We start from the raw sequence: 26,228 nt of genomic DNA on the forward strand, positions 1-26,228 counted from the left end.
TCAATACTATTGATACTGACAAAGTGGCACCAAGCAGGGCCTGACATAGGCTGTTGGTGATTCTTCCATGACCCCCTCACTGCACAGGAGTCTCTTGAGGAAGGGACAGTGAAAGACCCTGGATTGGATGGAAGATAACATCCTTCCCTACAAAACCCTGGCTCCGCCCCTGCTCCAGGCCTCCCAGTTAAAATTTCTCTGGACCAAGTGAGGCGCCAACCTGCACATGGCCTCCCTCTGAGGGGCTGTGGCTGTGAGCAGGTCTTCAGGGAAGTCAGGGAGGAGCATCTGGGTGTGTGGCTGCAGCACACACAGCAGCCTTTCTGGGATCTGTGGTCTGGAAGACAGAGAAAGGACGAGCATGCCTGGAGAAGCAGCGGGACCAGTCCCTGAAGGCTGCAGGGGGTGAGTGGCTCATTTGGCCAGCTTTCCATGACAAGGAAAAGGTGGGGTTCTGTGCCTGTGGGAGATCTAGAAAGGTGGCTGGTCTGCCTTGGGCAGAAGTCAGGAGATCTGAGTTCTGCTCTTATCTTGTCACTAACTGTCCCAGTCTCCTCTCGCCCCTTTCCAGAGTTCTGTTCACTCCCATTCTGCAGGCTGGCCACACTGATCTCATCTCTGAGAAGTGGAAGGTGCACACCCAGATATTCTGTCCCTGCCTGCCCAGGCTAGCATTTACAGTCTGTGTTCCAGAGTTCTCGCTGCTCTGTGGAGGGACTTACTGAGGAGGGGTCCTGAGAGGCGAAGCAAGCAGGTCTGCTCAACCTGATTCGGGGCAGTATTTCTCCGATTGTGGGCCTCGGCCAGCTTGCGTGGGTCGCAAGCATCCCAGGTGCAGGTTAAATGTGCAGGTGCCCGGTTCACACTGGAGTCGGTGTGTCAGACTATGCATTTTCACAAACTCCCCTGCTTCAGACAGGCAGGTTTAGCAGCGGGTGAAGCCTGCTCCTCAGGAGGATGGCGCTGGGGCTGTGGAGGACTGCCTTGAAACTGCTGAGCGAGACCGATGGTCCTGGGGCACGGTGGTGGGAAGTCGACCACTTGTAAAGCTCCAGGACTCAAGGGCACCTGCGCCGACTTGGTGGCTCCAGAGGTAGGGAGCACCTATCAGTGAGGTGTAAGCTGAGTTTTTGCTTGGGAGGGGAAGTGGGTAGAGCTGGGGCTGGTGTGGAACCACCTAGAAAGCTCAGAGAAGCCGAATCTTAAGGAGGCTGATGTTGAGGCCCCGGGAGATGAAAAGGTCTGATTGAAAGTTCCCTTCCTCTTTTATTGTGGCCTTTTTCTGTGATGGCCCAACAGGAATGATAATAATAATACCTACCCATTTGACTACCCTAAAGGTCAAAGGGACAATGGACTAGGGACCAATATACTGAGGAATGAAGTGCCTGGCACACTGAAGGCCTGAGGCCTCTGCCTTGCTGAGGATGCAGAAGCTGGCCTGTGTTGGCAGGAGGCTGGGCATGGGCCTTGACACAGCCCCTGCCACCTAAGGCTGTAGGTTTTCCCAACTCCCTGCCTCTCTTCCTGCTCCAGAGTGAGGTGGGCCCTGGGGGCTTTGATCTGGCCCCTGGAAGAGGCTGCCTGGAGAACCTCTGCTTGGTCCACAGGTCTAGTGGCTCACTAGAGCCATGGGTTCACAGATGAGGAGGGAACAAGCACCTGGTTAGGGGGTCTGTACAGAGAAGAGACCTAGTCCCAGTTCTGCCCAGAGTCACTTCCGGGTCCCTGGGAGGAATCTCTCTGTGTCCACCTAGGAAATACCAGACTTGCTTACTTGGAAGGTGGAGTTAGGCATACATTATTTACATACACACACATACATGCAAACTTGTATTATGTATACATTTGTGTAGCACACACATATAAACAAACATATACACATATACATACACAATACGCTAAAGTGTATGTATGTGTGTGTTTAAATATGTATACACATACACACACATATGTACCTATCACACATACATAACACAAAACGCAAGTTTATAAAGAGGTCAAACATAGAGAAACAGAAAAGTCATATAATTTGCACAGTCCCGAGCAAGCAAGGGTTCCTTAGCAAGCCCTCCCTGAGGGTTTGGAAGTTCTGGCTGAGGGTTAAACCAGCAGCTCTGGTGCTTCTTTGGAATGCACCGTCCAAGGCCCCAGGGCTCAGCACCTCTGGCTCTCAAGGTCTGCTGCTCAGGGGCTTGCCCTTCAGCTCCTGGGTGAGGGTCCTGACCTGGGCGCCTGCTCTTGGAGGTGCCTGAGTGCTCAGGAGTGGGAGTGTCAGGGAAGAGTGATGAATAGAAGATGGGGCAGAGGAGGCTGAGAAGGAGCGAAGCCCCAGGATGCCGAGGGTCACACAGAATGGGTAGGCAGCGGGGCTGGAAGGCAGGTCGGAGACCCTGGCATGACCTGGCAGGCGGCAGAGAGCAGCTGGCAAGGGTGGAGTGAGCTGGAAAGTGGCCCTCCATTGGGGAATTACAGTTTTGCTAGGATGCACGCTAGGCGGAGGCTACCTCTCCCCTCCTTCTCCAAGCAATCCCGCACCAGCACCCCATAGGCCCTCTCGTACTGCTAGAGCCCTGTGACTGTTCCACAGAAAGGGGTGTTCTAATTTCCTCACTAAACTCTGCTCAGAGGGTCTGGGGGGAGAGATGGCTGATGCTGTGTGACAGCATAGACTACACCCTGGGTCTGGATCCTGCCTGGGCCAGGATCATTCTAGACGTGTTGGAGCAGGGCCAGAGGCCCTGGGGCATACTCGCATGAAAGAGCAGACTTGAATTTGAGCTCTGTCTGTGTCTAAAGTACCTTAACTGCTCTGCAAAGTGACATGGCCCACCAGAGACCCAATGAAGCAGGGGTGGTGGGAAGTATGGGGAACCAGGGATGAGCTGCGGAATGTGAGGTGGAAAAGCCATTGTCACCATGGTGTGACAGCACTCCTGGAGCACGCCGCTCTCTGGCCTGATCCCTACCTTGGGGTCCACCTCACTGGAGATTTCTGTAGGCTCACTTTTCAAAGCCTACAGAAATGCAAGTCTCGGCCAGTCCCCATAGCAGGGAGGCAGGGCTGGAGGCTGAGAGAGGAAGAGGCCTGACTGTGGAGGCTCCGACCTGCAGCCAAAGCTGAGTGTATTGCGGACCCGGAGCCTGAGTTAGAGTGTGGCAGAGGTCCTGGCACCACTGGGAAGCCTCTGCAGCCCTTGGTCACCCCAAACCCAGAAATTTGTCTCCTTTTCTCCCAGCACCACAAGTGCAGAGAAGGACACCAAGTGGCTTCAGTGGGTGACACAGCAGTTTGAGAACATTGCCAGAGAAGACTGGGAGATCAACCTAAAAGAATTCAAAAGAGCACTGAATGTGAAAGAGGCAAGTGACAACCCGAAGCAGGGGCCCTGCCTTTATATTTTACAGAGGAAGAGCAAGCTGGTTCTGAGAGAGGTCTTGCAAGGCGTGCCGGGGAGCTCCCTAGGGTTCCAGGGCTTGCACCCCACAGCTAAGCAGCGCTGGCAAGATGTTGCTGGGGCCCTCCCGGCGCTCTGAGTAGCCATGGCCGTCTGGGGTTTTCAAAAACACACGAGCTGCGTGTGGCAACACATGCCAAACATCTCAGTGATTCAGGAGGCTGAGGCAGGAGGATCACAAGTTCATAGCCAGACTCGGCAATTTATGAGACCCTGTCTTAAAATAAAAAAGAACTGGGGATGTAGCTCCGTGTGCCCCAGGGTTCAATCCCCAGTACAAAACAGAAACAGAGAAAAAAAAAAAAAAAAATAGGAAGAAGAAAAGAAACCCTACAAAGTAGGAAGTCAGTAGAAGTCTCGAGAAACAGTGTTGACATCTCAGTTTCCACTAGCCTTGTGGGCAGAGCGAATGCTCTGACTTAAGCCTCTTTCCAGAAAAACATTTCTGAATAGTTGGTGTTGTGAAGCTGCCCCACCCACCCCAGCACAGCCCCCACGCCTGGCAAACAGTGCACACATCAGTAGAGATGAGAGGAGCTGTCCTCTGAGCTGACATGGAATGGTGGCCGGGGTTGGCCAGTGAGCATTTGAGTATCCCTGTGGATCAGAAGCATGCTCAGAACTCTAAAGCCACAAGTCCTTCCACAGCAAACCTGAGGAAGGAACAAATGGCCCCCTCAGTGTAATGATTCAGTCCCTTCAAAACAGGAGGCTGTGACCATGTCAAGATAAAGGTCACTTGCGGTGATAGACAGATAAAGGCATTACCCAACGAACCCAGGGGAAGAAGAAGGAAGCCAAGACATGGCTGTCTGTCCACACCTCACACTAAGGAAGCTCCTCTCTATCCCCAGGGAGGCACCCAGGCCTCTAAGCCCTGCTGGCCTTAATTCCTGTGTGTGTCAGGCCTGGAAAGCAGGCGTTGCACAGTACGTGACCGTTGAGTGACTGAGTCAGTGCTTAAGAACAAGCCGTAAGGTAGGCTGCAGACAAGAAAAGCACAGAGTCAATTCGATCTATTATATGTCCCTGTCAAATTCACTTCTCCCTCGTGGTTACCCAAGGGTGGGATGAGGCAAAGCCTAGGAGGACCTGCAGGGGGACCCTCTGCCCTTTTCCCACTTCGGCCACCCAGAGACCCGGACTGTGAGGCTGACGGTCTAGCCTGCAGCCACACCACTCCCACCCTCCTCTCCTCAGTCCTTCTTTGCGGAGCGTTTCTTTACCCTCTTCAACTTGGACAGACGGGCACCATCACCCTGCAGGAGCTGCAGGAGGCGCTCGCCCTCTCACCCGCGGCAACCCCATGGACAAACTCAAATTCCTCTTCCAGGTGTACGATGTGGATGGTGAGGGCTCTTCCAGGGCTGGGGCTGGAGTGGGGAGAGTGCAGGGGTCCCCGAAAGAAGCCAGCCATCTCAGCGAAGTGCAAGGAGGCCCTACAGACCCAGCCTGGGCCCGGCTCAGGAGAGGCTGGCCCTTGGCTCCCTAGATCTCCTGCAGTCCCCCCGCTCTGTGTCTGATCCCTGCCTCCCTCTGGGGCAGGAGACCCATGCCAGAAGTTTTCTTCTGTTCTTTTCTGTGGATGAAAAAAGAAATGTCTTTGTTGCTTTTTCCTCACCATCACAATGATAGAAGCTCACCGTGAACATGTCAGACAGTTCAGAAGGATGTAAAGCAGAAAGCCAACATCACCCAGGACATCTTACCAAACTTCTTTCTACGGTCACACACACTCCACACACCTTTTTAAAAGATGGGACTCTATATACATACTGCCTTTTTTTTTTTTTCTTTAAACAATATCAATATTTTTCATGTAAGAATACATTGCTTTACAGCATCATTCTTTCTTTTTTCTTTTTCTTGGTGGTGCTGGGGATTGAATCCAGGGCCTTGTGCTTGCAAGGCAAGCACTCTACCAACTGAGCTATCTCCCCAACCCATACAGCATCCTTTTTATCATGGTGAAATATATAGATAACATCTGCCATTTTTAAGGGTGCAGTTCAGTTGCATTAACTGCATTCAGTGTGGTGCCACCATTGCTACCATCCACCTCCAGAACTTTCCATCTTCCCAAATTGAAACTCTATACCTATTAAACACTAATTCCCCCTTCGCCTTCCCCCAGTCCCTGGCAACTGTCCTTCCACTTTCTGTCTCTGAGAAGTTGAACACTCTAGATACCTCGTGTAAGTGGGATCATACAATTTTTACCCTTTCATGTCTTGTTTATTTCATTTAATATAATGTCCTCAAGTTTCACCAATGTTGTAGCATGTGACAGGATTCCCTCTCTTTTTAAGTTTGAATAATACTCCATATACCACACACACACACACACACACACACACACACACACACACACACACTACATTTTGTGTATTCATTCTTCTGTTAATAGACACTTGTTATGTTTCTAGCATTTGGTGATTGTGAATAACGCTGCTATAGACATTTGTATACAAATACCTTTGTGTCCCTGTTTTCAATTCTTTTGGATATATACCCAGAAGTAGAATTGCTAGATCACACCATAATTCTGTGTTTAATCTTTCAAGGAATTGCCTTGCTTTCTACAAAGGCTGCAGAGTTTTATGTTCCTCCAGCAATGAACAATTGTTCCAAGTTCTCCACATCCTTTCTAATACTTGCTACTTTTCATTTTTTAATAGTAACTATCCTAATGGGGAAGAGTGGGAACTCACAGAGGTCATTACGCTGTCTTTTAGTGCAGCTTCATGGTGCCCATGTATGCCATGCAGCATAGCTTAGTGGTTAAGAGCTCAGACTCTGAGGCTAGGCTACGTAGGTTCAAATCTGTTTCATGTCTTAATGTTTTAGCAAGTTACTTATTGAGGTATTTTGTTTATCTCGATTTCTTCAGTAATTAAATGAGGATAGAGATAATAACAATAGTATATATTCAGGATGAGAGGAGGATTAAATTAGTTAATTTATGTAAACCCAGAACAGTGCTTAAGCACAGGATATATTGTAGGGATCAGCTATTAAACTATTATTATCAGTATAAGTACTGTTTACTTAAACTTCTTTACCTAAATGGATAATTACATTATACCTCCCCTCCTCTTGGCATTATAAACAGCATTTCAATGAACATCCTGATTTGTACATCTTTGAAGACTTATTTGATTATTTCCTAAGTATAAATTCCTAGAAAGGCTTATGCTACATATTCAGGCAGAAGATTTAAAAAATGATATTTGAAGAGCAACAAAAGATAAATAAGCACAGTGAGTTAGGACGCCCAGCCCAGCAGCTTCCTATTGCGGGCGTGGCCTCAGCTCAGCTGGCTCTGGCTTGACTGCAGGGAGGGAGGCCAATCTTCACAGCACTGGGGACCCACCACAGCCCCTTCCTCAGTCTCTGGCATTCCTCTAAATAAATTCCCTGCTCTGCAACATGCACCTTTCCCAGCTCACACATCTAGACTTTCTGGGGCCAGAGCCAGTCACTTGGGGTGCGGGCTTTTTCTTCAGAGGAGTGTGGATGCTGATTTATTCTGCTTTGATTTCTATTAAAAAAAAAAAAAAAGGCAGTACCATCATTTGCCAATGTGAAGATGGAAAGGAGGAGCTGGAAGAGAGGAGGGGCTGTGGAAGAGACTGAGAGGAAGGGTCATTTGCCTTTTAAGCGCCTTCTTCCCATTTGTGCCTTTAATAAGTGCAAAGGCCATGGTTTGGAGTCTCAATTCAATGAGCAATGGGGAGCCATCCAAAAGTGTTGAGCAGGGGAGTCACATGACTGGATCTGCATTCCAAAAATTTAAATCTCGATGCTCAGGAAACAGGCATGGTCAACAGCCCATACAATTGGGGTGCAGGTTCCAGGAATGAGGTCTAGATAGATTGGGTGAGGTGGAAATGGGAGTTAGAGAACCCCCCAAACAGAGTTGTTGACCATGTCTGTTGGGACTAATGACATGTTAACGAACTCAGGCTGACTCCTTACTTCCTGGTGGGTGAGCAGGATCAGGGCCTCAAAGGTGGTTTCAAGGGTTGGTGACGAATCAGACCACGGTCAGGGCTTGGTTAACAACAGTTCCGTGAACATGATCAGCTCGTGCTTGCCATATAGTCCTATGGGACTCTTGCCTGCGTGAACCTCCCATGCCTTGCTGACCTTTAAGCTTATTGGTTCCCGCCTAGCCTCCACCCTACATAAAAGCTGTGTGATTTCCTCAATAACCGAGTTCCTGCAGTGACTGGTCTCCCTGATGTGTCTGATTGTCCTCTGCCTGGAGGGCTGGGAGCGGGCGGTCAGCCGGTCCTACCTATCCTGGTCTGACCTTGTTGGGGAGTGTCCCCTTCCCTTGCCACTGGTCGAGAAGGGCAGGGGGGGCTTAAGACCCGACACATGCCTACTTCATGAACATCTTCCACAGCCCCCTCTCCAGTCTCCGTGGGCCCCTCATCACTGACTGCTTCCTGAATGCCAAACTTTGCTCACACCTGGGGTCATCAATGATCTGTTAAGCAGAGGTTGGTCTATAACAGGTGGAAGAAGAAATGTGCACAAAGGTGGGAGAAAGACAGAGGTGGAAGAAAGAAAGCTTGTGGTTTTGTGGTTTTGTGGTCAGAGAGTGGTCTGTTAGACTCTACACCAATGTGATTGTGGACTTTGACTTGGGCCCAAATAGTGATCATTACACTGATAAGAATTCCCACGGATATGCAATTTCTTCCAGACGCTGAGTTAGATGCTTCACAATTGTCCATTATCCCTGAACCAAATCTGGAAGGGAGGAATTATTATCCCTGTTCGATACATGGGCAAAGAGAAGGTCTGTACTCTAAAGACTTATAGCCACCATCACATTTCAAGGGGCAGAAGCAGGATACCACCTTGGCATTGTCTGCACCCAAAGCAGTCCAAGCACCCATTCACCCCAGTCCCACCCTGATGCTTAGGAAGAACAAACGAAATCACAGAACAAAATATTCCAAATCTTATCCTAGCTGTTTTGACTTCTCTTACCCATCACTCTTTTTTTACCTTTTCCTTTTTTAAATTAATTAATTAATTTATTTATTGAGATACAGTCCTTTTACTTTTTATTTGGAGACAGGGCCTCACTAAATTGATCAGACTGACCTTGAACTTGCGATCTTCCTGCATCAGTTTCTGAAAGTAGCTGGGACTACAGGCGTGTGCCAGTGTGCTGGGCTGTCCACCACACTTTTAATCACTCATGTTCACATAAAGCTGGGCTGGAGTGCTCAGCTGAGGCCTCTCTAGGACAACATAATAAACATTGTGCTGTAAGTTGGAGAGCAACAGGGCCCTTTCCCTCAACACCACCCCATATACAGTCTGCCTCATGGATAACAAGGCTGGTGGACAGTTCCTTATAGATTAAGCAAGTATTTTTTTCTAGGCAGATGGTCTTGGAAGTTGAGTGGTACTTAGCATATTGCAGATTCTGGAGAAAGGCATCCACGGAGGTCAAAGATTCTCCAGACTGGAGGAGGCCCTCATTTCTGTTGAGCTAGGCAGTAGGGAGTCACGGAAGGTTTCTGAGCTGCGCGAATGTGACATTTGGTCATTTGATTGTCTTGTCTTTGTACCTAAGGGGAACTGGTTGGCAGAAGGCTGAAGGTGGGTGAAGAGAAAACACCCACTACCCCATACAATGTGCGTGCAGGGCAGGGGGCGTCCGCCGGGCTCCCGCGGGCCTGCCGCAGACCCTCCACTCCCTCGGTCCTCACCCGACAGGCAGCGACTCGGTGGACGTGGACGAGCTGCGCCTGGTGCTGCAGTCGTGCCTGCGCGCGAGCGCCATCTCGCTGCCCGAGGAGAAGCTGTACCAGCTGACGCTGGCGCTCTTCCAGGCGGCCGGCCGAGGACAAGGACTGCAGCGGGGCCATCACCTTCGACGAACTCCATGAGGAGCTGCAGCAGTTCCCCTGAGTCATGGAGAACCTGACCATCAGGTACAGCTGGGCAGCTCGGGCGCTGGCACTGCTCGCCTCTGGCTAGCCCAGGTCGGGAGCCGGGCGGGCGCCCCTCCCAGCCCAGCACCGCATGCCCTTCCTCCAGGGAGTACCGGTCGGTCCTGCAGGCAGCTACTCCTTTACCTCCATTTTTTCTGCACTCTCTTCAGAATCAATTCACAGTTTTAAGCACCTCCTACGTCCAGGAGGCACTTTCACAGTGCATTTTATAACCTGTACCCCTTTTTTTCAAAAGGAAATTAAAAATACTTCTGAATAACTTGCTTAGGATCACACAAATAATTAGCACAGACATTTATTCAATAAATATTGACCAAATAGCTCCTACCTGTCAAGCACCGTTCTAAAAAAATGGCAATACCATGGCAGGGACTGCTGGGAGACAATCCAGAGACATGTAATTCATACTAGTAAACAAATAAACTAGAAAAGTACACGATTAGTCAATCCTGTGGAGAAAATCAGTGGAGTGTGACCACAGACCTGTCTGTCTGAACAGTGCCGACTTTGAGATCCATTCTTTTTGTGTTTTAGCTTTCTTGTGGGTTACTTGCCAAAGCAGATTCTTCTCTCCTTTTTGATTGCCATTTTTTTTAAAATGGGGGAAGTAAACAGAGGTAATAAAAAGTAGCTGTGGTTGTGGCATCCAACACACCAGAGTTCTATCCCACTTCCACCTGTGTGACAGTGACCAAGTCACTTGACTTTCTGTTTCTTAGTGTGCAAGGAAGCTGGCTTACTTGCCACAAGGCTAGAAGGAGTTGGTGGATCACAGCAGAGGGAGGTCTCTAGGTTCAGACTCCCACGACCCTTCTTCCTGCACAGATTCTTCCCCTTCCCTGCCCCCACTGCATCTGTCTGAGCAAAGTCCCCTCTCCTGCAGTGCTGCCTGCTGGCTGACACCACCTGCCAACCGCCCTCATCCGCACAGGCCGCGCCCACTGACATCTGCCTACTGGCACAACCACTGCAACCAGCTGCTCTGCCTGGCCACCTACAGTGGCCTCCAAGTGCTGCTCTTTGCACTGGCAGCCAGTGCACACCAGCCCCTTGGTACCAGCATCATGGTGGCCAAAGGCTGTGGCCAATGCCTCAACTTTAACTGCAGCTTCATTGCAGTAGGGCTCCACTGGCACGTGGCAGGGAAGCAGGCGGGGAGAATGTGGGTTCCTTATGGGCACAGCACAACATACTGACACCTAGAAATAGCAGGGCAGGCTGGCATCTTAGAAATCAGCTGGCCCAGACCTAGAGGTGGAGGCTGAGGCCCAGAGAGGGACAGTGACTTGTCTAGTCACACAGCCACTTAGGAATAACATAACTGACATTTTGGTGCACTTCCTACGTATCAGGATTGGTGATGAGTAAGTTTCATCTGATCCTCACAACAACCCTATGGCAAAGCCACTGCAGGGCTCCATTCAGAGAGAAAAAACTTCAGGACGCCTCTAATTTAAGTCCCACTGTGATCCTCTGCACCATGGAGTAGGTCTGCAAGCATTTTGGATCTCCATGCCTACAGTTAAAACAAAACAAAAACTCATGTGCACCTTTACTTACATGTGTGAGCTCTTCTCATTAGCTAACAGAGCTATGGCACAATATCTCCGTAAGGCCAGACTTCCCCTTAACAGTCAGGGATGCACATCTCTATTTTAAACGGGCTTCCTGGTAATATCAGCTCCTTGTCAGAGTGGGCTTTTTTTCAACCCCATAACCAACTGACAGACTTCATACCAGGAATTCAGGGCACGTGACTCAATCTCTTGATCTGTCACTCTTGAGTTATTAACACTACTTCCAAGCTGCAGCTTCCCTGCAGGGAATCCTTTTAAGCTGTTCGCCCTTCCTGTGAAGGTAGTTAGCATAATTTAGTTAAAGCAGACACTGTAGTCTGTGGGGTCACTTATCTGAGCACACACAGATCCACCAACGGCCAATGATAAAGTGAGAAGCCTCCGCCAATTGCTGTGCGTTTTGGAAAGCGGGGTCTTCCTTCTCCCAGGACACCTTGAGAATGGCACATGCCAAGTGCCCATCTGACATCTGCGCTAAAGAGGCACCATCTCCATGCAGACGTTCACATTAGCCAAAGTTTCTGTGTTTCTCATCATTTAGATAGAAAACAACACAAGTAGGCGCTCTAGCATTTTCTTCCCACACTGATTCTGGAGACCCTCCTTTAGAGACCCCAACTGTGGACCTCAGGGAGCAGCAAAGGCTGGGGGGCAAAGTGAGGGAGCCCAGGAAGCTCAGGAGGATGCAGGCACAACCAGCTGGGGAAAGGACAGGTGGGAGCTGCAGGGCGGGGCTCTTGCCACTGTACCTGCAGGTGCTGATGCTCAGGCGCTGCCTCACGTGGCTACGGGCCACATGGCTGGCTCAGGTCCTGCCACTGGATTACGCTGTCCAGTTCCACCAGCTCATGGGCTACACGGTGGTGGGGCTCTCCCTCGTGCACACTGTGGCCCACGTTGTGAACTTCGGTGAGTGGTCTGGGGAAGGGCTGGGGATACCAGGGCCTCTCACAAACCCCTGAAATACAGAGCCCCCTGCTCCAAACATGGGTGCAGCCCCTGTGTGTCCTGCCTGCCTGAGGAGGGGGAGCAGAGGGGCCCATCGTAGACCAGCACTCTGAACCAAAGTCCCCATCTGGGCCTATCTGATGGGAAGGGGAAGGGGCCCCAGAAGCAAGGCGGAGTGGGAAGAGTGGTCTTGTGCTTGTCTGCAGCACTCCTGGCTCAGTCAGGGGCCAGCCCCTTTCAGTTCTGGGAGCTGCTGCTCACGACCAGGCCTGGCATCGCCTGGGTGTATGGCTTGGCCTCCCCGACGGGTGTTGTGCTGCTGCTGCTGTTGCTGCTCATGGTCGTCTGCTCCAGCCCCTGTGTCCGCAAGAGTGGTCACTTCCAGGTGCCCCAGCCCCAGCTCCTTTGCCTCCCCCCAGGCGGGGCTCCCACTTTCCTTATTTGCTGTGTCTCCATCTAATGACTTACACCAGAACTCTGGAAGGCCCCAGACTGGTCTGCGTGCTATTTGTGTGTGATCTGGGCTCTGCCATTGGGCCAAGTTCACATCTGCCACCTGAAGATGGCAGATTCTGCCTTTTTGCCATCTTACCCACTTCCCCCAATTGGTATAAGTTGGGCTCAAAATGGTGCAGGGGAAAAGAAACATAGGCTTGCCAGGGTTCAAATCCCCACCCCATTATCACTACCCACTCAACCTCTCTGAGCCTGTTTCCTCATCAGTAAAATGAGGTTTGATTCTTTACCTTTGACATTATTTTAGGAATTACATGACATAGTATATGTGACACTTCTGTCCTCTTGCTTGGCACACAGTGCTCTGAAAATGTCAGGTCCCTCTTCACTTCCTGCCTCCAGCCTGCTCAGGATGCAGGAGGTCATGGCCAACCCGGTTTGGAGACTGTAACTGTGTCCTGGACTGAACTGGTCACATCAGAAATAGATGCCAACGAACCCCACTGTGGCAGCAGCAGGTTTTGAAACAGGAACCCACATCCTTCTTGACTGATGAGGACACTGGGGCTCAGAAATGTCATGAACTTTCTCAGGGTCCCCAGACTAGCAGCAGAGCAGGTAGTAAGCTGTCTTTGTTCTTCTCCTCACCCAGAAACCATTCCTGTTTTTCCCCCTCTCCCTCAGAGTATGGGACAGTGAACAGGGACACTGGTGCTCATGATCCCCTTGTGGTCACTCTGCTCTGCCCAGAACTTTGCCAGGCAGATTTCAGATGTTTGCCTCTGAATCAGAATCTTCCCCTGCAGACTCCCTTGGTCAAGCCCCAGAACAAAGAAGCAATGAACCTCTGTTACCTCAGCCTCTTACCTGTCCCTGTTCCCAGGAGAGGGTCAAGGCTCTGGGCTTTGAGGATGGCCCTGAGTCCTGGCTCTGTGCCACCCCGAGGCCTCAAACTTGGCATTGACCACCCTGTACCCCCACAGGTCTTCTACTGGACCCACCTGTCCTACCTGCCCCTGTGCCTCCTGCTCATGATGCACGGGCCCAACTTCTGGAAGTGGCTTCTGGTCCCGGGCATCTTGTTCTTCCTAGAGAAGGCCGTGGGGCTGGCCTGGTCCCGCATGGCACCCCTACACGTTGTGGAAGTCAATCTCCTCCCCTCCAAGGTGCAAGGGGGGCCCTTTAACTCTGAGTGGCAGGTGGTAGGGTGGAGCACTAGGAAACTTGTTAGACCCCAAGGAATTATGTGGTGGTATGACTGCAGCCCAGTTGCTGGAGGAGACACATAAGATGCAAGACCTGGTCCATCCTTTCAGGAATGACGCTACAGGAAGAGGAATGGTGGGGTAGACAGGGAAAGGCCAGGTTCAGGGAGAACATTCCCAATTCAGCTCAGTAAGCATATGTTAAGTACCTGCAAGGTTCTAGGCACTGCGATAGGTCACACAGACACAGGACAGCTCAAGTACTTCCCTGCCCTCTAGGGAGCTAACCCTTTCACTGTGGAGAGAGAAGGAGGGAAGTGTCAGGAAGTATTAAACCCCCATCTTTGGGAGGTCAGAGAAGCCTTCAGAAAAAAATAAAATAAAGGAGGTGATGCCACCTCAGGGTTTTGAGGGATGCATAGGAATTTGCTAGATATGCAAGATAGGAAAGGGTATTCGTAGGAGAAAGAATAGCACAGAAAAGACACAGGTGAGTGGACACGCTGTGCCTGAGGGACCTCTAGCAATTTAACCTAGCTCAAGTCAAGGGAGAAGCTGGAGAGGTGGGCAGAGCATGGCCATGAAAGACTTCCTTGGCTTGGAGCGCCCCCTGCAGGCCACAGGAAACCCCTGCACCTGTTAGGAGGAGATGTGTGTCTGCTGGGGCAAATTCAGACAATTCCTATTCTAGCTAGATTTCTTCAGTTTCTCCTGGAAAGTCTTGGAGAAGATCCTTTGGGAAGCACTAGCAAATATGAAACCTGTAGCTTGTGAGGCCTTGACCCTGAGGCAGTGGCCATGGGATGGCAGGGCACCTACCACAGAAAACTCACGAGGTAGCACTGCATTTTGGGGTGAGTGAGGAAGGAGCCTAGGCTGTCTCCCAGGTGTCTGAGTGGCGCCCTTGACAGAGGCAGTGCTGCGTGGGTCATCTCTGGACAGCTTGAGTTTGAGAATACAGGAAGCTAAATGATGAGGTCACCATTGGTGACCAGGCTCTGGAGTCAGACAACCTCTGGTTATATCCCACAGTCCCCTGCCTGGTGGCCCTGGGCAAGTTATTTAACCTCTTTGAGCCTCAGCTTCTTGTCCCTAAAGTGGGGGAAACCAGGATTTGTATTATCAGGTCGCTGTGAGGACTCAAGTTCATGCTCACCGTGCTCCTCAAGCTCTGGTACATAGCAAGTGCCCAGTAAACTAGAGCTAGTGTCCAGGGCCATGCTGTTGCTCAAGGAGAGAGGCCCATTGCAGCTGGGATGCCAGCCAAATGCTGACAGGAAGTGCTATGGAAGTCCCAAGAGAGGGGTGGAGCAGCCCAGGAGGTTTCACGAGGGAGGAGGAAGTGGGGTAAAACTGCGAGCAGCCCTTCAGCACAGCCCCACTGTCCCCTGACTGACCGTCACCCACTTCCAGGCTGGCAGGCTGACTGCAGGGTGAGCCCCACTCAAAAGCAGAGACCTTGTCACCACTGGAGGAGGGGGCGGCCCAGGCTTTGCCATCTGCTCCAATGCCCCTGGCAGCTCTGGGGCCGAGGATGACCCGGCCTCCTCCTTCTCTCTCAGGTCACTCATCTCCTCATCAAGAGGCCCCCTCTCTTCCACTATAAGGCTGGGGACTACTTGTACTTGAACATCCCCTCCATGGCTCGCTCTGAGTGGCACCCCTTCACCATCAGCAGTGCACCCGAGTAGAAAGGTACGGCAGCACCCCCCACTCACCACGCACTCGCCGAGGGCCTGCCGCCGACCTAGTGCAGGCTGGGGGCTTGGAATGTGGTGCCAAACAGGACCAGAGACACAGAGTTGTCTTCAAATGGCTCCCTCAGAAATGGGGCAGTTGTGCAAACTCTGTCCGAATGGGGTGGCAAGGGCTGTCACAGCTGCCCCGGAAGGTTGTGGGGAGGTGGTGGGGAGGCTTCTCAGACTCAGTGGCATTTCTGTTGGATCTGAAAAGGTGAGTAGGAGTTTACTAGACAGGAGAGGAGGTGTGGGAGGAGCAGAGGGACCAGTGTGCGAGCAAAAGGAACTGTAGCATTTTCTACAGTTACACCAGCAGGCAGAGTCACACGAACAATACTCGTAACTTTTTCAAAATAAAAGCCAGATTTTCTCTATCAAATACAGTTGCTGCTACCTCAGGATGTCATTTAGCTCCTCATCACTTCAGTGGTCAGTAGTTCCTGGTAGATGCCCCGTCGTGTTTTAACTAAGAGCACAGCCATTCTTAAATCACAATTGTTTTTGGTAACTGTCTTATTATAATTGTTTTCATCTATAATTTCTATGCATGTTATCTTATGTATTTAAAAATCTTGTTAAAAGAAGGAAGCTATCCACTGCCTTCAGAGACTTCTAAAAGAGTCTATAGTTTAAAAAAAAAAAAAAAAAGTAAAAAATAAAAGGCAACAGGGTAAGATCAGAGCAGGTCTCTTGGGTCCTCCTTACCCTGATGTGGTAGGCTCTTTTTGGCCCCCGCAGCAGAGGGGCTATGCCACCCCATACCACCTTCCCACCAGTCATTCACAGTTGTTCACTCAACAGAGCACCTTAGTAAGCACCTGCTACACCTCAGGCCTGGTGAAAGCAGTTGCTTCTACTATGAACTGAGCACCTACTGTGTACAGTAATGGTGGGGGGATATTCCCATATTGGCAAGACCCTGACTGGATGAATGAGGTGGAAGCCCTACTCTTAGGGAGTTGCTGGGGGCACTCTCACCTGTCCCTTATTAGAGAAGACAGAGCCCTAATTAAGCTTGGGGTGACTGCTTTAAGAAGGATCAAAGGCTGCCCTGGAGACATCAAAGGTCCAAGTTCAATGCTATGGCTGCTAGTTTGGTCCTGAGGAAGGACATTCAAACTGGGACTCAAGTCAATGAGGCCCAGTGGCAATGCTTCCAGTGAGATGAGACTTACTCCCATCTGGAGGCCAGCATGGACCCCTCCCTTCTCTCCTTGTCTCTCTCAGACACCATCAGGCTCCACATCCGGTCCCAAGGCCAGTGGACAAATGGGCTGTATGAGTCCTTCAAGGTGTCGGACCCAGTAGGCTGTGATTCCAAGAAGCTGTCGAGGAGCTTGAGGATGAGAAGGAGTCAGAGGAGGGGCCAGGTAGGTGGCTGCAGGGAGGAAGGGTCCACCGTGGTGGCAGACTCCTTGGGGACCAAGTCACTTTCTTCCTGGTCAGTGGGAGCAGCTGTTGTGCACACAGGCTGGATGGCAGCATAAGTGGCAGATAAGCATACGCAATGGCTGACTGTGTGGTCCCAGAGCCTTCTCGAAGCCCGACCACCCCAGATCCTTCCATCCTGATTTCCTGCATTAGAAAGGGGAGGCAATGGAAGGAGTGGGGACAGATCAGAAAGACCCTGACCTCCAAGTCTCTGGGACAGTGCTTTCTAACTGCATGGCCTTTGGCTTGTCTGTTAACCTCACTGGGTCTGCTTGTTTTTCTTTGAAATGGAGACAGTTTCCCTCCAAGGCTCACCTTTCTCACCTGATTCCATTAAAGACGGACCCAAAGATTGCAGAGGGAGTATTGAGGGGAATGGGCAGCACGGGCCAGGTGGGCCCCTTGGTCGTCATCAGCATTGTCATCTTTGGAGCCTTGATGAAGCCCATAAAGCTGACGAGTTGCTCGTGCCAAGGAGGTTCGGAGAGACATCTGTGAAGAGCGGCCCACGCACCTGTATTCCCAGAGACTCGGAGCCTGAGGCAGGAGGATGGCAGATTCAAGGCCACCTGGGCAAGACCCTGTCTCAAGATAAAAAGTAAAATGACCTGGGGATGTCGTTCAATAATAGAGTGCCTCCGGGGTTTGGGGTTTGATTCCTGGCACTGAAGAAAAAAGCAATGAGGGGACAGGGAGGGATCAGAGCAGCTCCTAAAGAAATCAGGATAGACCAGGGAGGCTGAGGGTCGCTGGACACGAGACTCTCCCTCCCTCTTGGCCTGGACACTTGTTAATATGTGAGAACCCTGCTGAAGGTCAAATGGACTCCTAAAGGAAGTCACTGGCCCCCAGGTCCCAACCCTGCCTTGCCCTTGGGGAATTTAACATGGGTGCTGCGGAAGTAGGGGCACCAGGTGGGATCCTGCCTGGCCAGAGGAGAGGCTCGTTTCAGAACGGTGCCAATGGTAAAGCTCTGGGAGGAAAAGGTAGAAACAAGCAAAGTTCTCTTCCAGTAATTAGAAGGAAGAGCTGACTTGCAAAACCAGATGAGCCATGGCACACTGGGAACCAGCGGGAAGACACACTGAAAGTTGTTTCCCTGGGTCCTTGGACCCTGCTGCCACAGAATAAATTGGCACAGTCTTTCTGGCAGACAGTCTGGCCATATGTGTCAGCAGTTTAAATATGCACACCCACTGGCCCAGCAATACCATTGTTAGAGATTGAGGCTAAAAAGCTAATTGGACAGGTGCACAAAAAGTCGTGTTCCTTCACTTCTTGAGCAAATATTTACCGAGTGCAGCACCTACTGCTTTCCAGGTTCTGTTCTAGATGCTAGAGATGTGTCTGTAGGCAAAAGAGACAGCACTGCTTACCTTCTGGCAGGCAGGCCAACAATGAACAGACAAAATGCACATGTAACTTGTCAGGAGACAACAAATGCTATGCAGAAAAATAAATGAGGGTGCGGGGATAGTGACAGGAAAGGTGCTATTCCACATCGGATGGTCGCTCATGATAATGAGAAAATGGATAGTCAGAAGGCTCAACCAACGGCAGAAGGCAGCCAGAGAAATTACGGATCACCCTCATAATGGAATAGTAAGTTGCCTAAGAAAGATTATGGAAATGTCAACTTATTAGCATGGAAAGCTAGTCAAGATGTAGAAGTGGGAAAGACAGGTTGCAAAGCAGATTGCTCCATTGATATAAAATAAGCGTGTGTGTGTGTGTGTGTGTGTGTGCGCGTGCGCGCATGCGCCTGTCTTTGTGCATGTGTACATACATGCATGCGTATTAGAAAAAAAGTGTCTCAAGAGCAAAGAGAAAATGTTTATAGTAGCTGTCATCCTTTCCCCTTGTTTAATTATTTCTGTAATATGTGATGTTTTTAGAACTAATGTGAATCGACTCTGTGATATTAAAGCAATTTCTGTTTTGAAACAAAACAGGGTTTGCAGCCACAGCCCACTCATTCCTGTGACTCAGCACAGGAGCTGTGGCCTCCAACAAGGATGTCACTGTGGAGCTGATGTCCTACAGGTCCGAGGGACCACAGTGGAAGGGGGACAAAGGTTCGGAGCCCACAAGGATGGAAGAAGGGACCCCAGAGGTGAGGAGCCTCTTCCCAGGGCGGGGACCTGGTAAGACAGAGGAAATTGCAGCTGACTTGTCTGCCCAGGGATGCTGGGTCTTGGCCTGGGAAGCCTTGGCTCAGGGCAAGCCCACATTCAGGTAGGACCCACATGGAGTGGGGTTTCTGCAGCCAACCATCTGCCTCCACCCTGGTGACTGTCACCACACTTGCAGTTCATTGGCAATATTTTCTACTTAATATTTCTCTTACATCTCCACAGTATTCTAAACTGTGTTTAAGAAGACTCTTTTGTTTGCTGTCTTTAATGGAAAAATCAGTATTGTGTGCCATCAACAGACTGACTCTAAAAATGAAAACGTGGTATTAAATTCTTCTAGATGTTTCTGCCTGTTGAGGCTTCAAGCCTGAGGCAGTGGCCACTGTCCACTGGCCTGCTCCCTGCATGCACACACTCCCTCTCTCACTTTCACTCCCTCCCCCCGCACTTTGTTAAAAGAAAAGAGAGAGAGAGAGAGAGAGAGAGAGAGAGAGAGAGAGAGAGAGGGAGAACCCAGCACTCTCTAAGACGTTAGTCTTCAGATGCTGTTAAAGATGTGTTAGGCAGAATCAAGTCTTTCTCTTTGCCATCAGAAGAATTACAGAAAATTGAAAGGGGAGCAGCCCTCTCCCAGGGATTTCCTAACCCCCGTCAAGCAGTTTGCACCCAACACTAAGTATCTGCAGCAAAATGAAAAAGCAACATGGTGCGACATGACACTGCGTGGGTCACAGGAGACCCAGGCTCCATGTGCAGCTCTGTGGGACCTGGGCAGGGCCTTTCCTTGCCCTCAGTCTCAGCTCCTCTGAGGGACACACCATAGGCTCCTGCAGCCCGTTCTGCCCTCTGCTTCCTTCACCTTCCGGAAGCAAGGGTGTTGACCTGAATGTGTGTCTGGCCGGCTCCCTGTGCTCAGGCCTGGAGTAGTCAGGCTCTGCGGGCAGAACCCAACCCCACCTAGAGGGCCCCTGGGCCTGAGTAGAAAAGGCACGACTTTCCTTCCTGAGGCAGCAGGGCAAAGCCTCAAAGAGGAGATGTGGCTTAAAACGAGCTGGACATGGAAGGAGGCACAGCGATTTGCCAACTGGGAAAGAGCAAAAAGGCAGAGGAAAAAGAGCATTTCAGCCCAGGAGGTGCGGCTAGAGACCCGAAAGCTGGGAGGGGCTGGAGATGCGGGTGAAGGTGGGAATCGAGATGAGTCTTCTGGTCTCACCCTGACTCGTACTGAACCCTACGCATTGATTGTTAAATTCTCAATTTTGTGAGCTAATGATTAAACATGGTCACATGGCAGGAGCCATGAGGGCAGTACAGTTGTCCCTCAGTGTCCAAGGGGAATTGGTTCCAGGACCCTCCCAGGTACCAAAATCTGTTCAAGACCTTAAGTGAAATGATGTGATCTTTGCAACCTCCACCCATCCTCCTCTATAATTTAAATGAGCATTTACATATGTCAATAATTTCTATACTGTATTGTTTAGGGAATAATGACAAGAAAAAATTCTGTACATGTTTACCTTGGGCACAATTTTCCCTCAAATATTTTGAATCGATAGCTGACTGGCCCTGTGTATGTAGAACCTGTGGATGCAGACGGCCAATTGTATTTAGGCCACAAAAAAGAACATATGCTAATCCTCAGGGCGACTGAGATTTTCCCCTGAGGAACTAGTACCAGCACACTGTTGATATTCTTCCTCAAAGGGCTCCATGATCATGAAATGACTTGAACAGAAAAAGCAATTCCTTTTCAATACAGTTGCTCAGACTGGCAAGGGCTGAGAAGCTTCTTAGAAATGCCCAACTCTGTCCATTCCCAGACTCAACCTCAACCTCTGCTCTGCTCCCTGCAGATCTCCAAGGTATCCTCTGAGAACTACCAATTCTGCAACAACAAGGTAAGAAGCTCCAAGAAGTGGCCACGATGGAGAAATCCTGCCCGCTCCTGAGGAAATAGTCTTTGCCTTTGGGGGCAGGTTATTGTGGCTCTTTCTACCTCAATTCCTCTGATCCCCAAGGGCTGACTTCCAGGTATCCAGACCATTTGGCCAAACCCTCCTCCTGCTCCTTATACCCACAGGTGCCCTGCCTTGTCCTCTGCCTGTTTCTTCTCCAGGATCAGGGGTGGTGTGTGTGGAGCTCCGGTGCACTCTCTCCCTGCCTCCCTGGCACCCGCAGCACATAGCTGCAGTGGCAGGTGCACACCAGGGATGCTCCTCGTCACCAGCTCTGCCTCCTACTATTCTAGGGCTCTCTCCAGACGTGCTGCAGCTCAGCTTGTGGAAAGAGTGCTAGAGTAGGAGCCGCTTAGACCTGGGCTCCAGCCCAGGAGATGACTGCCTGCCTGTGTCTAAAAGGGTGCTGTCGCCCTGGGGACCTTCCTTGGGAGTGGGGGTGCTGCTCTCCCCTCAGTCCTCTTTCCTCTTGCTCCCCTGTGCAGTGCTACATCGATGGCCCTTGCAGCAGGCACCTCTACCCGCAGGATCTTCGCCTCAGAGCACGCCGTGCTCATTGGGGCAGGTATCGGCATCACCCCCTTTGCCTCCATCCTGCAGAGCATCACGCACAGGTGGGTACACAGAGCGTGGCCCTGCCCACATCCAGGGCTGTCCTGACAGAGGCCCCCTCGATGCTCCCCTTCCTGCCCCAGAAGTCTCCTCTCTCCTCTCTCCCCCTCCCCCTTTCTCTTCCCTCTCCTCCCCGTCCTCTGTCTTATTTTGTGTCTCATCCCCCTCCTTCCTCATAAGGTGGGCTCTGCCACCCCATCCTCCCTCCCTGTCTTCTACACTGTTCTCTGGGGTCCTGAAAAGTCTCATCCCACCCCCGCCCAATTCAAACCCCTCTCCTCCTGCTTCTCCTCAGGCACCAAAGGAGAAAGCATGTTTGCCCCAGCTGCCAGCACTCCTGGATGGATGGCGTCCAGGACCATGACATGAAACTGCACAAGGTGGGTGCTGTTAGCAAAAGAGAACGGGCAGGACGCAAACCTCACGCGTCTTCTCAGCTCTTGATTCACAGGGATGAAATGGCGCCCATGGACCCACTCTCCTGGAGGAAGATGAGCCACTGAACAAAGAAAGGGTCTGGGTTTGTGTAGGTTATTTTGAGGGGCGGTCTAGTGGACATATGTCAGTTTGCTTGGACACTCAGGAATGTGAGCTCTTGTGGTCAAGGTCTGAGGAAGGGTCTGAAGAGGACTGACTGTGGAGGAGACAGCGCCTCCTAGAGACCGTCTCTTCTGAGGACGATAGAACGCCTTCTGCCTGCAGCCAGCACCTGGAGAACATCGTCTTGGGAGATGGAAGCTGTCAGTGCACGGCCTTTATTTTTACTCCCTTTTCTTTTTCTCAGGCCTCATTATTTTGGGAATTTCTTATTCTCCACATCCATTAGGTGCCACCTTCTCCCCAACACCTCCTGCAACAGGAGCCAGCACCCCCATGCAGAGGCAGGGAGGGACACCTGACCTCTCTTCTGCTGGGACCCCCTTGCTCCTTCCAAGCTGCTCTCTCTCTCTCTCTTTCCCTCCAATATACCAGCTCTCTTGATTCCTCCTAAATGTCCAGGCCTCTGCCATCAAATCCCTGTCACTTCTGAGAGACCTCTGGGCCCTGAAGATAAGCACCTCATGATGGCTGCACAGTAGGAAAGCTAGGCAATCTGGACCCAGCTCCAAGCCTCGTGTTTACCATCCATGACCCAATGGTGGTTTCAAAGATTAAAAACACGTTTGCCTTTTGGACATTCATTATTGTGCACAGGGAACTAAAAAATAATTTTGCATATCTGTCTTTCCCAAGCTAATCTCAGAACACTGCTTGGAAAGAGAAAATTCTAGCTTTGAATCAGGAACCTGGGTCCTGGTCATGCTGCTCTGTAAACTGGGCAAGTCTCTTTACCTCTGTGTGTTCTGTCTTCCCCTCTGGTCATGTGTAGACACCAGGGGAGTCCTTTGGGCCCAGGGGACCACAGATATGAGCATGCTGGGAATGAGGGACACCCTCCTCTGAACCAAAACCCCTCTCTCTCGGTGGACTTGATCTGGATCAACCGAGACCAGAGGTCTTTTGAGTGGTTTGTGAGCCTGCTGACCAAACTGGAGATGGACCAGGCCCAGGAGGCACAAGATAGTAGGAGAGGGATGGGGCCTGCAGGCTGCGGGAGATACAGGGGAGTCAAGGTCTCTTTTTTAAAAATAACTTATTGAGGTAAAGTTCACATACCTTAAAATGAACCGTTTTAACATGAACTCAGTATCTTTTAAAAAGGTGTTGTTCCATTTCTATCAAAGATAGGGAGGGTTCACTAAAATGTAACATTTTGTAAAACTTTTAAAAAAGGAAATTGAGCTGGGCATGGTGGTAACATGCCTGTTCTCCCAGTGACCTGGGAGGCTGAGACAGGAGGATCTTGAGTTCAAAGCCAGCTTCAGCAATGGCAAGGTACTAAGCAACTCAGCGAGATCCTGTCTGTAAATAAAATACAAAATAGGACTGGGAATGTGGCTCAGTGATTGAGTGCCCCTAAGCTCAATACCCAGTACCCAAAACAAAATAAAACAAACAAACAAACAAACAAACAAAACCCCCCCAAAATCATCAAATTAAAATGAACTTAAATAACTGTATTTCCAAATACAAATCAAAGTAGGAATAACTGTGCTTCATTAGGAGAATATACTTCTTTTATTTATCACAGCACCTTGGGAATTATCCCCACTGTTGCATTTATCCATAAACAGTTAAGTTCCTTTTTATTGCTGAATAGTATTCCATTTTACAAATACACTACAATTTAGTTTTCCATTCATTTTTTGATGAACATTAGAGTTATTTCCACTTTTTGGTTATTTTGACTGAAGATACTGAGTATTTACATGAATATGAGGTTTTTGTTGTTGTTTTGCAGTGCTGGGAATCGAACCCAGGGCCTTGTGCTTGCAAGGCAAGCACTCTACCGACTGAGCTATCTCCCCAGCCCGAATACAAGTTTTTGTATGGACCTTTATTCACATTTCTGTCAGGCAAATATTTAGGAGTGGGTTTGTTGAGTATTATAGTAAGTATGAAGTTAATTGTATAAAAATCACTGAACTACTTTTCCAAAGCAACTATACCATTTTACATTTTCATCAGAAGTGTATAAGAGTTCCAGGTGTTCCACATCTTCACAGACCTTTTTAGTTTTAGCCATTCTGGTAGATGTGAGTGGTATCCTAATGTGCTTTTAATTTGCATTTCCCTAGTGACTAATGATGTTGAGCATCTTCTATGGACTTATTATTATGAGTGTTTTCTTGATTGGTGTGTTATAATTACACATAAAAGTGGTATTCTCTGTGACATGTTTGTACATATACAGATGTCTTTGACCTACTTCATTTCCCAGTACCCCCCTTTTTCTTTCCCTCCTCCCTCCCCTTAATTCTCTTCTACTCTACAGGTTTCCTTTCTATTTTTGTGAATTCCTGTTTTTATTCCTCTTTTTTCTCTAGCTGTTGCATGCTCTTTGCAAGGTATCTGTTCACATATTTTGCACAGTTTTAAATCCAGATGTTTGTCTTCTTTTTACTTAATTGTCAGAGTTCTTTACATATTCTGGAAACAAATCCATTATCAGCTGGATGTTTTGCAAAACATTGTCTTAAACTGTCTTTTGAAGAACAAGTGTTTTACTTTTTAATGGTGCCCAATTTATGAATCTTTTCTTTTATTCCTCTTCTTTTTGTGTTATGTTTAAAATCCTTATGTCACTCAAGGTCATGAGAATTTTCTCCAGTGTTTTCTACTACATGTTTTTTAGGTCTGTTCTTCATTTAAATTAGAATTTCTCAGTCTTAGCACTATTGATATTTGGGGCCAAATAATTTCTTATTATATGCATGATTCCTGTGCATCTTAGGATCTGGACGACTTTCCAACCTCCATTCACTAGGAGCCAGTAGTATCCCATCCCTGTCATGACAATATAAAACACCTCCAGATATTGTCAGATGTCTGTGAAGGCAAACTTATCTTCTTTTCAGAAGCACTGATTTAGATAAATAATTATCCATTCAAAATCTATTTTGAATACGATGAGAGTTAAGGGTAGAAGTTAATTTTTACTTATGAATATCCAATTTGTCTAGTTTCCTAAGATTTAAAACCTCTCTTTTATAATATAAACATTTAATATTATACATTTTTTAGCAATAGTGTAGCTAACACAAGTTTTTTGTTATGCTGCATTTTCATGATCCTTCAGTTCAAAATATTTTCTGAATTCCTTTGTAAGCCTAATTTGATTTGTCGGCCAAGTAGAAGTATGTTTAATTTCCAAACACTTGAATTTTCCAGGTATCTTTCTGTTAATGATTTCTAATTTAATTGTGTTGTGAATAGAGATCGGATTCTTTGTGTGTGTGTGGGGGGGGGGGTGCACATGTGAAAACGTACTTTTTAAAAACTTGTATGAAGACTTGTTTTATGGCCAAAAACATGGTCTTTGTTGGTAATTGTTCCTTCTGCAAATGCGGGGAATTTGTATTCCACTGTTTTAGAAAATGTTCTACAATTGTCAAGTAGGTCAAGCTGGTCGAAAATGTTGTTTGAATCTTCTATATCCTTACTGACTTTATCTGTTCTATAAATTACCAAAAGAGAAGTACTTAAATTTCTGATTATAATTATGGGGCTTAATAATTGTTTCCTTTATTTACTTAAAGCTCTTCTTTATATATTATTACTCTAACATCAACTTGTATACAGCAATGTAATATGATTCTAGCACTAACCCCTGCCCCCGAGTCAGTACAGACCCAAGTTCAGTGCTCAGTTCTCCATGACAGCCCTCACTGCAGAGGCCAGTGACACTTCAGGGGCCCACAGAACACTTGTACTTCTGACCCACTGGCTACAATCTGGGGGTTCTCATAACCACCTCAGGTTCAGTAACTCATCAGAATGGCCTACAGAGTTTGGAGATATAGCTCAGTGGTAGATCACTTGCTTAGAATGGCCCATGAAATTCAGAAACATACCATGCTTTTGCTTATAAGGTTTATTATAAAGAATCCAAATCAGAACCAGCCAAATGAAAAACTCATAGGGAGAGGTCTGGGAGATTCCTGAACAGAGAGCTTTCATGTCCTCTTCACATGGAACCAGGGTATATCAGCCTCCTAGCATACCCATGTGTTCACCAACCAGCAAGCTCCATTGAGCTTCAGGATTCAGAGTTTTTATGATGTTCCATCATGTAAACATGATTGATTGACTCATCAGCTCAATGACTAGGAACTCAATCTTTAGGCCCCC

At 49.1% G+C, this 26,228-nt stretch overlaps 1 protein-coding gene across 1 annotated transcript in view; it reads left to right on the forward strand.

Moving 5' to 3' along the window:
- Positions 1–243: 243 nt before the first annotated feature.
- The window catches only part of NOX5 (NADPH oxidase 5), a gene marked incomplete at its 3' end in the record, with an annotated part of 49,275 nt that continues 23,290 nt past the window's right edge, over positions 244–26,228 (forward strand). The window contains 22 exon segments of the mRNA XM_079129700.1: positions 244–405; positions 3,240–3,363; positions 4,659–4,701; positions 4,704–4,742; positions 4,745–4,807; positions 9,201–9,322; positions 9,324–9,392; positions 9,396–9,418; positions 10,323–10,557; positions 11,772–11,925; positions 12,171–12,349; positions 13,404–13,586; positions 15,188–15,313; positions 15,317–15,320; positions 16,592–16,734; positions 17,135–17,273; positions 18,790–18,908; positions 20,784–20,828; positions 21,371–21,387; positions 21,389–21,499; positions 21,793–21,877; positions 22,961–23,060. Coding sequence (XP_078985826.1) covers positions 362–405; positions 3,240–3,363; positions 4,659–4,701; positions 4,704–4,742; positions 4,745–4,807; positions 9,201–9,322; positions 9,324–9,392; positions 9,396–9,418; positions 10,323–10,557; positions 11,772–11,925; positions 12,171–12,349; positions 13,404–13,586; positions 15,188–15,313; positions 15,317–15,320; positions 16,592–16,734; positions 17,135–17,273; positions 18,790–18,908; positions 20,784–20,828; positions 21,371–21,387; positions 21,389–21,499; positions 21,793–21,877; positions 22,961–23,060 — 2,167 coding nt within the window. The 5' untranslated portion in view covers positions 244–361.

The sequence above is a fragment of the Sciurus vulgaris genome (genome assembly GCF_902686455.1).
Source record: "Sciurus vulgaris genome assembly, chromosome: 2".
In the NCBI taxonomy this organism is placed as follows: Eukaryota; Metazoa; Chordata; class Mammalia; order Rodentia; family Sciuridae; genus Sciurus; species Sciurus vulgaris.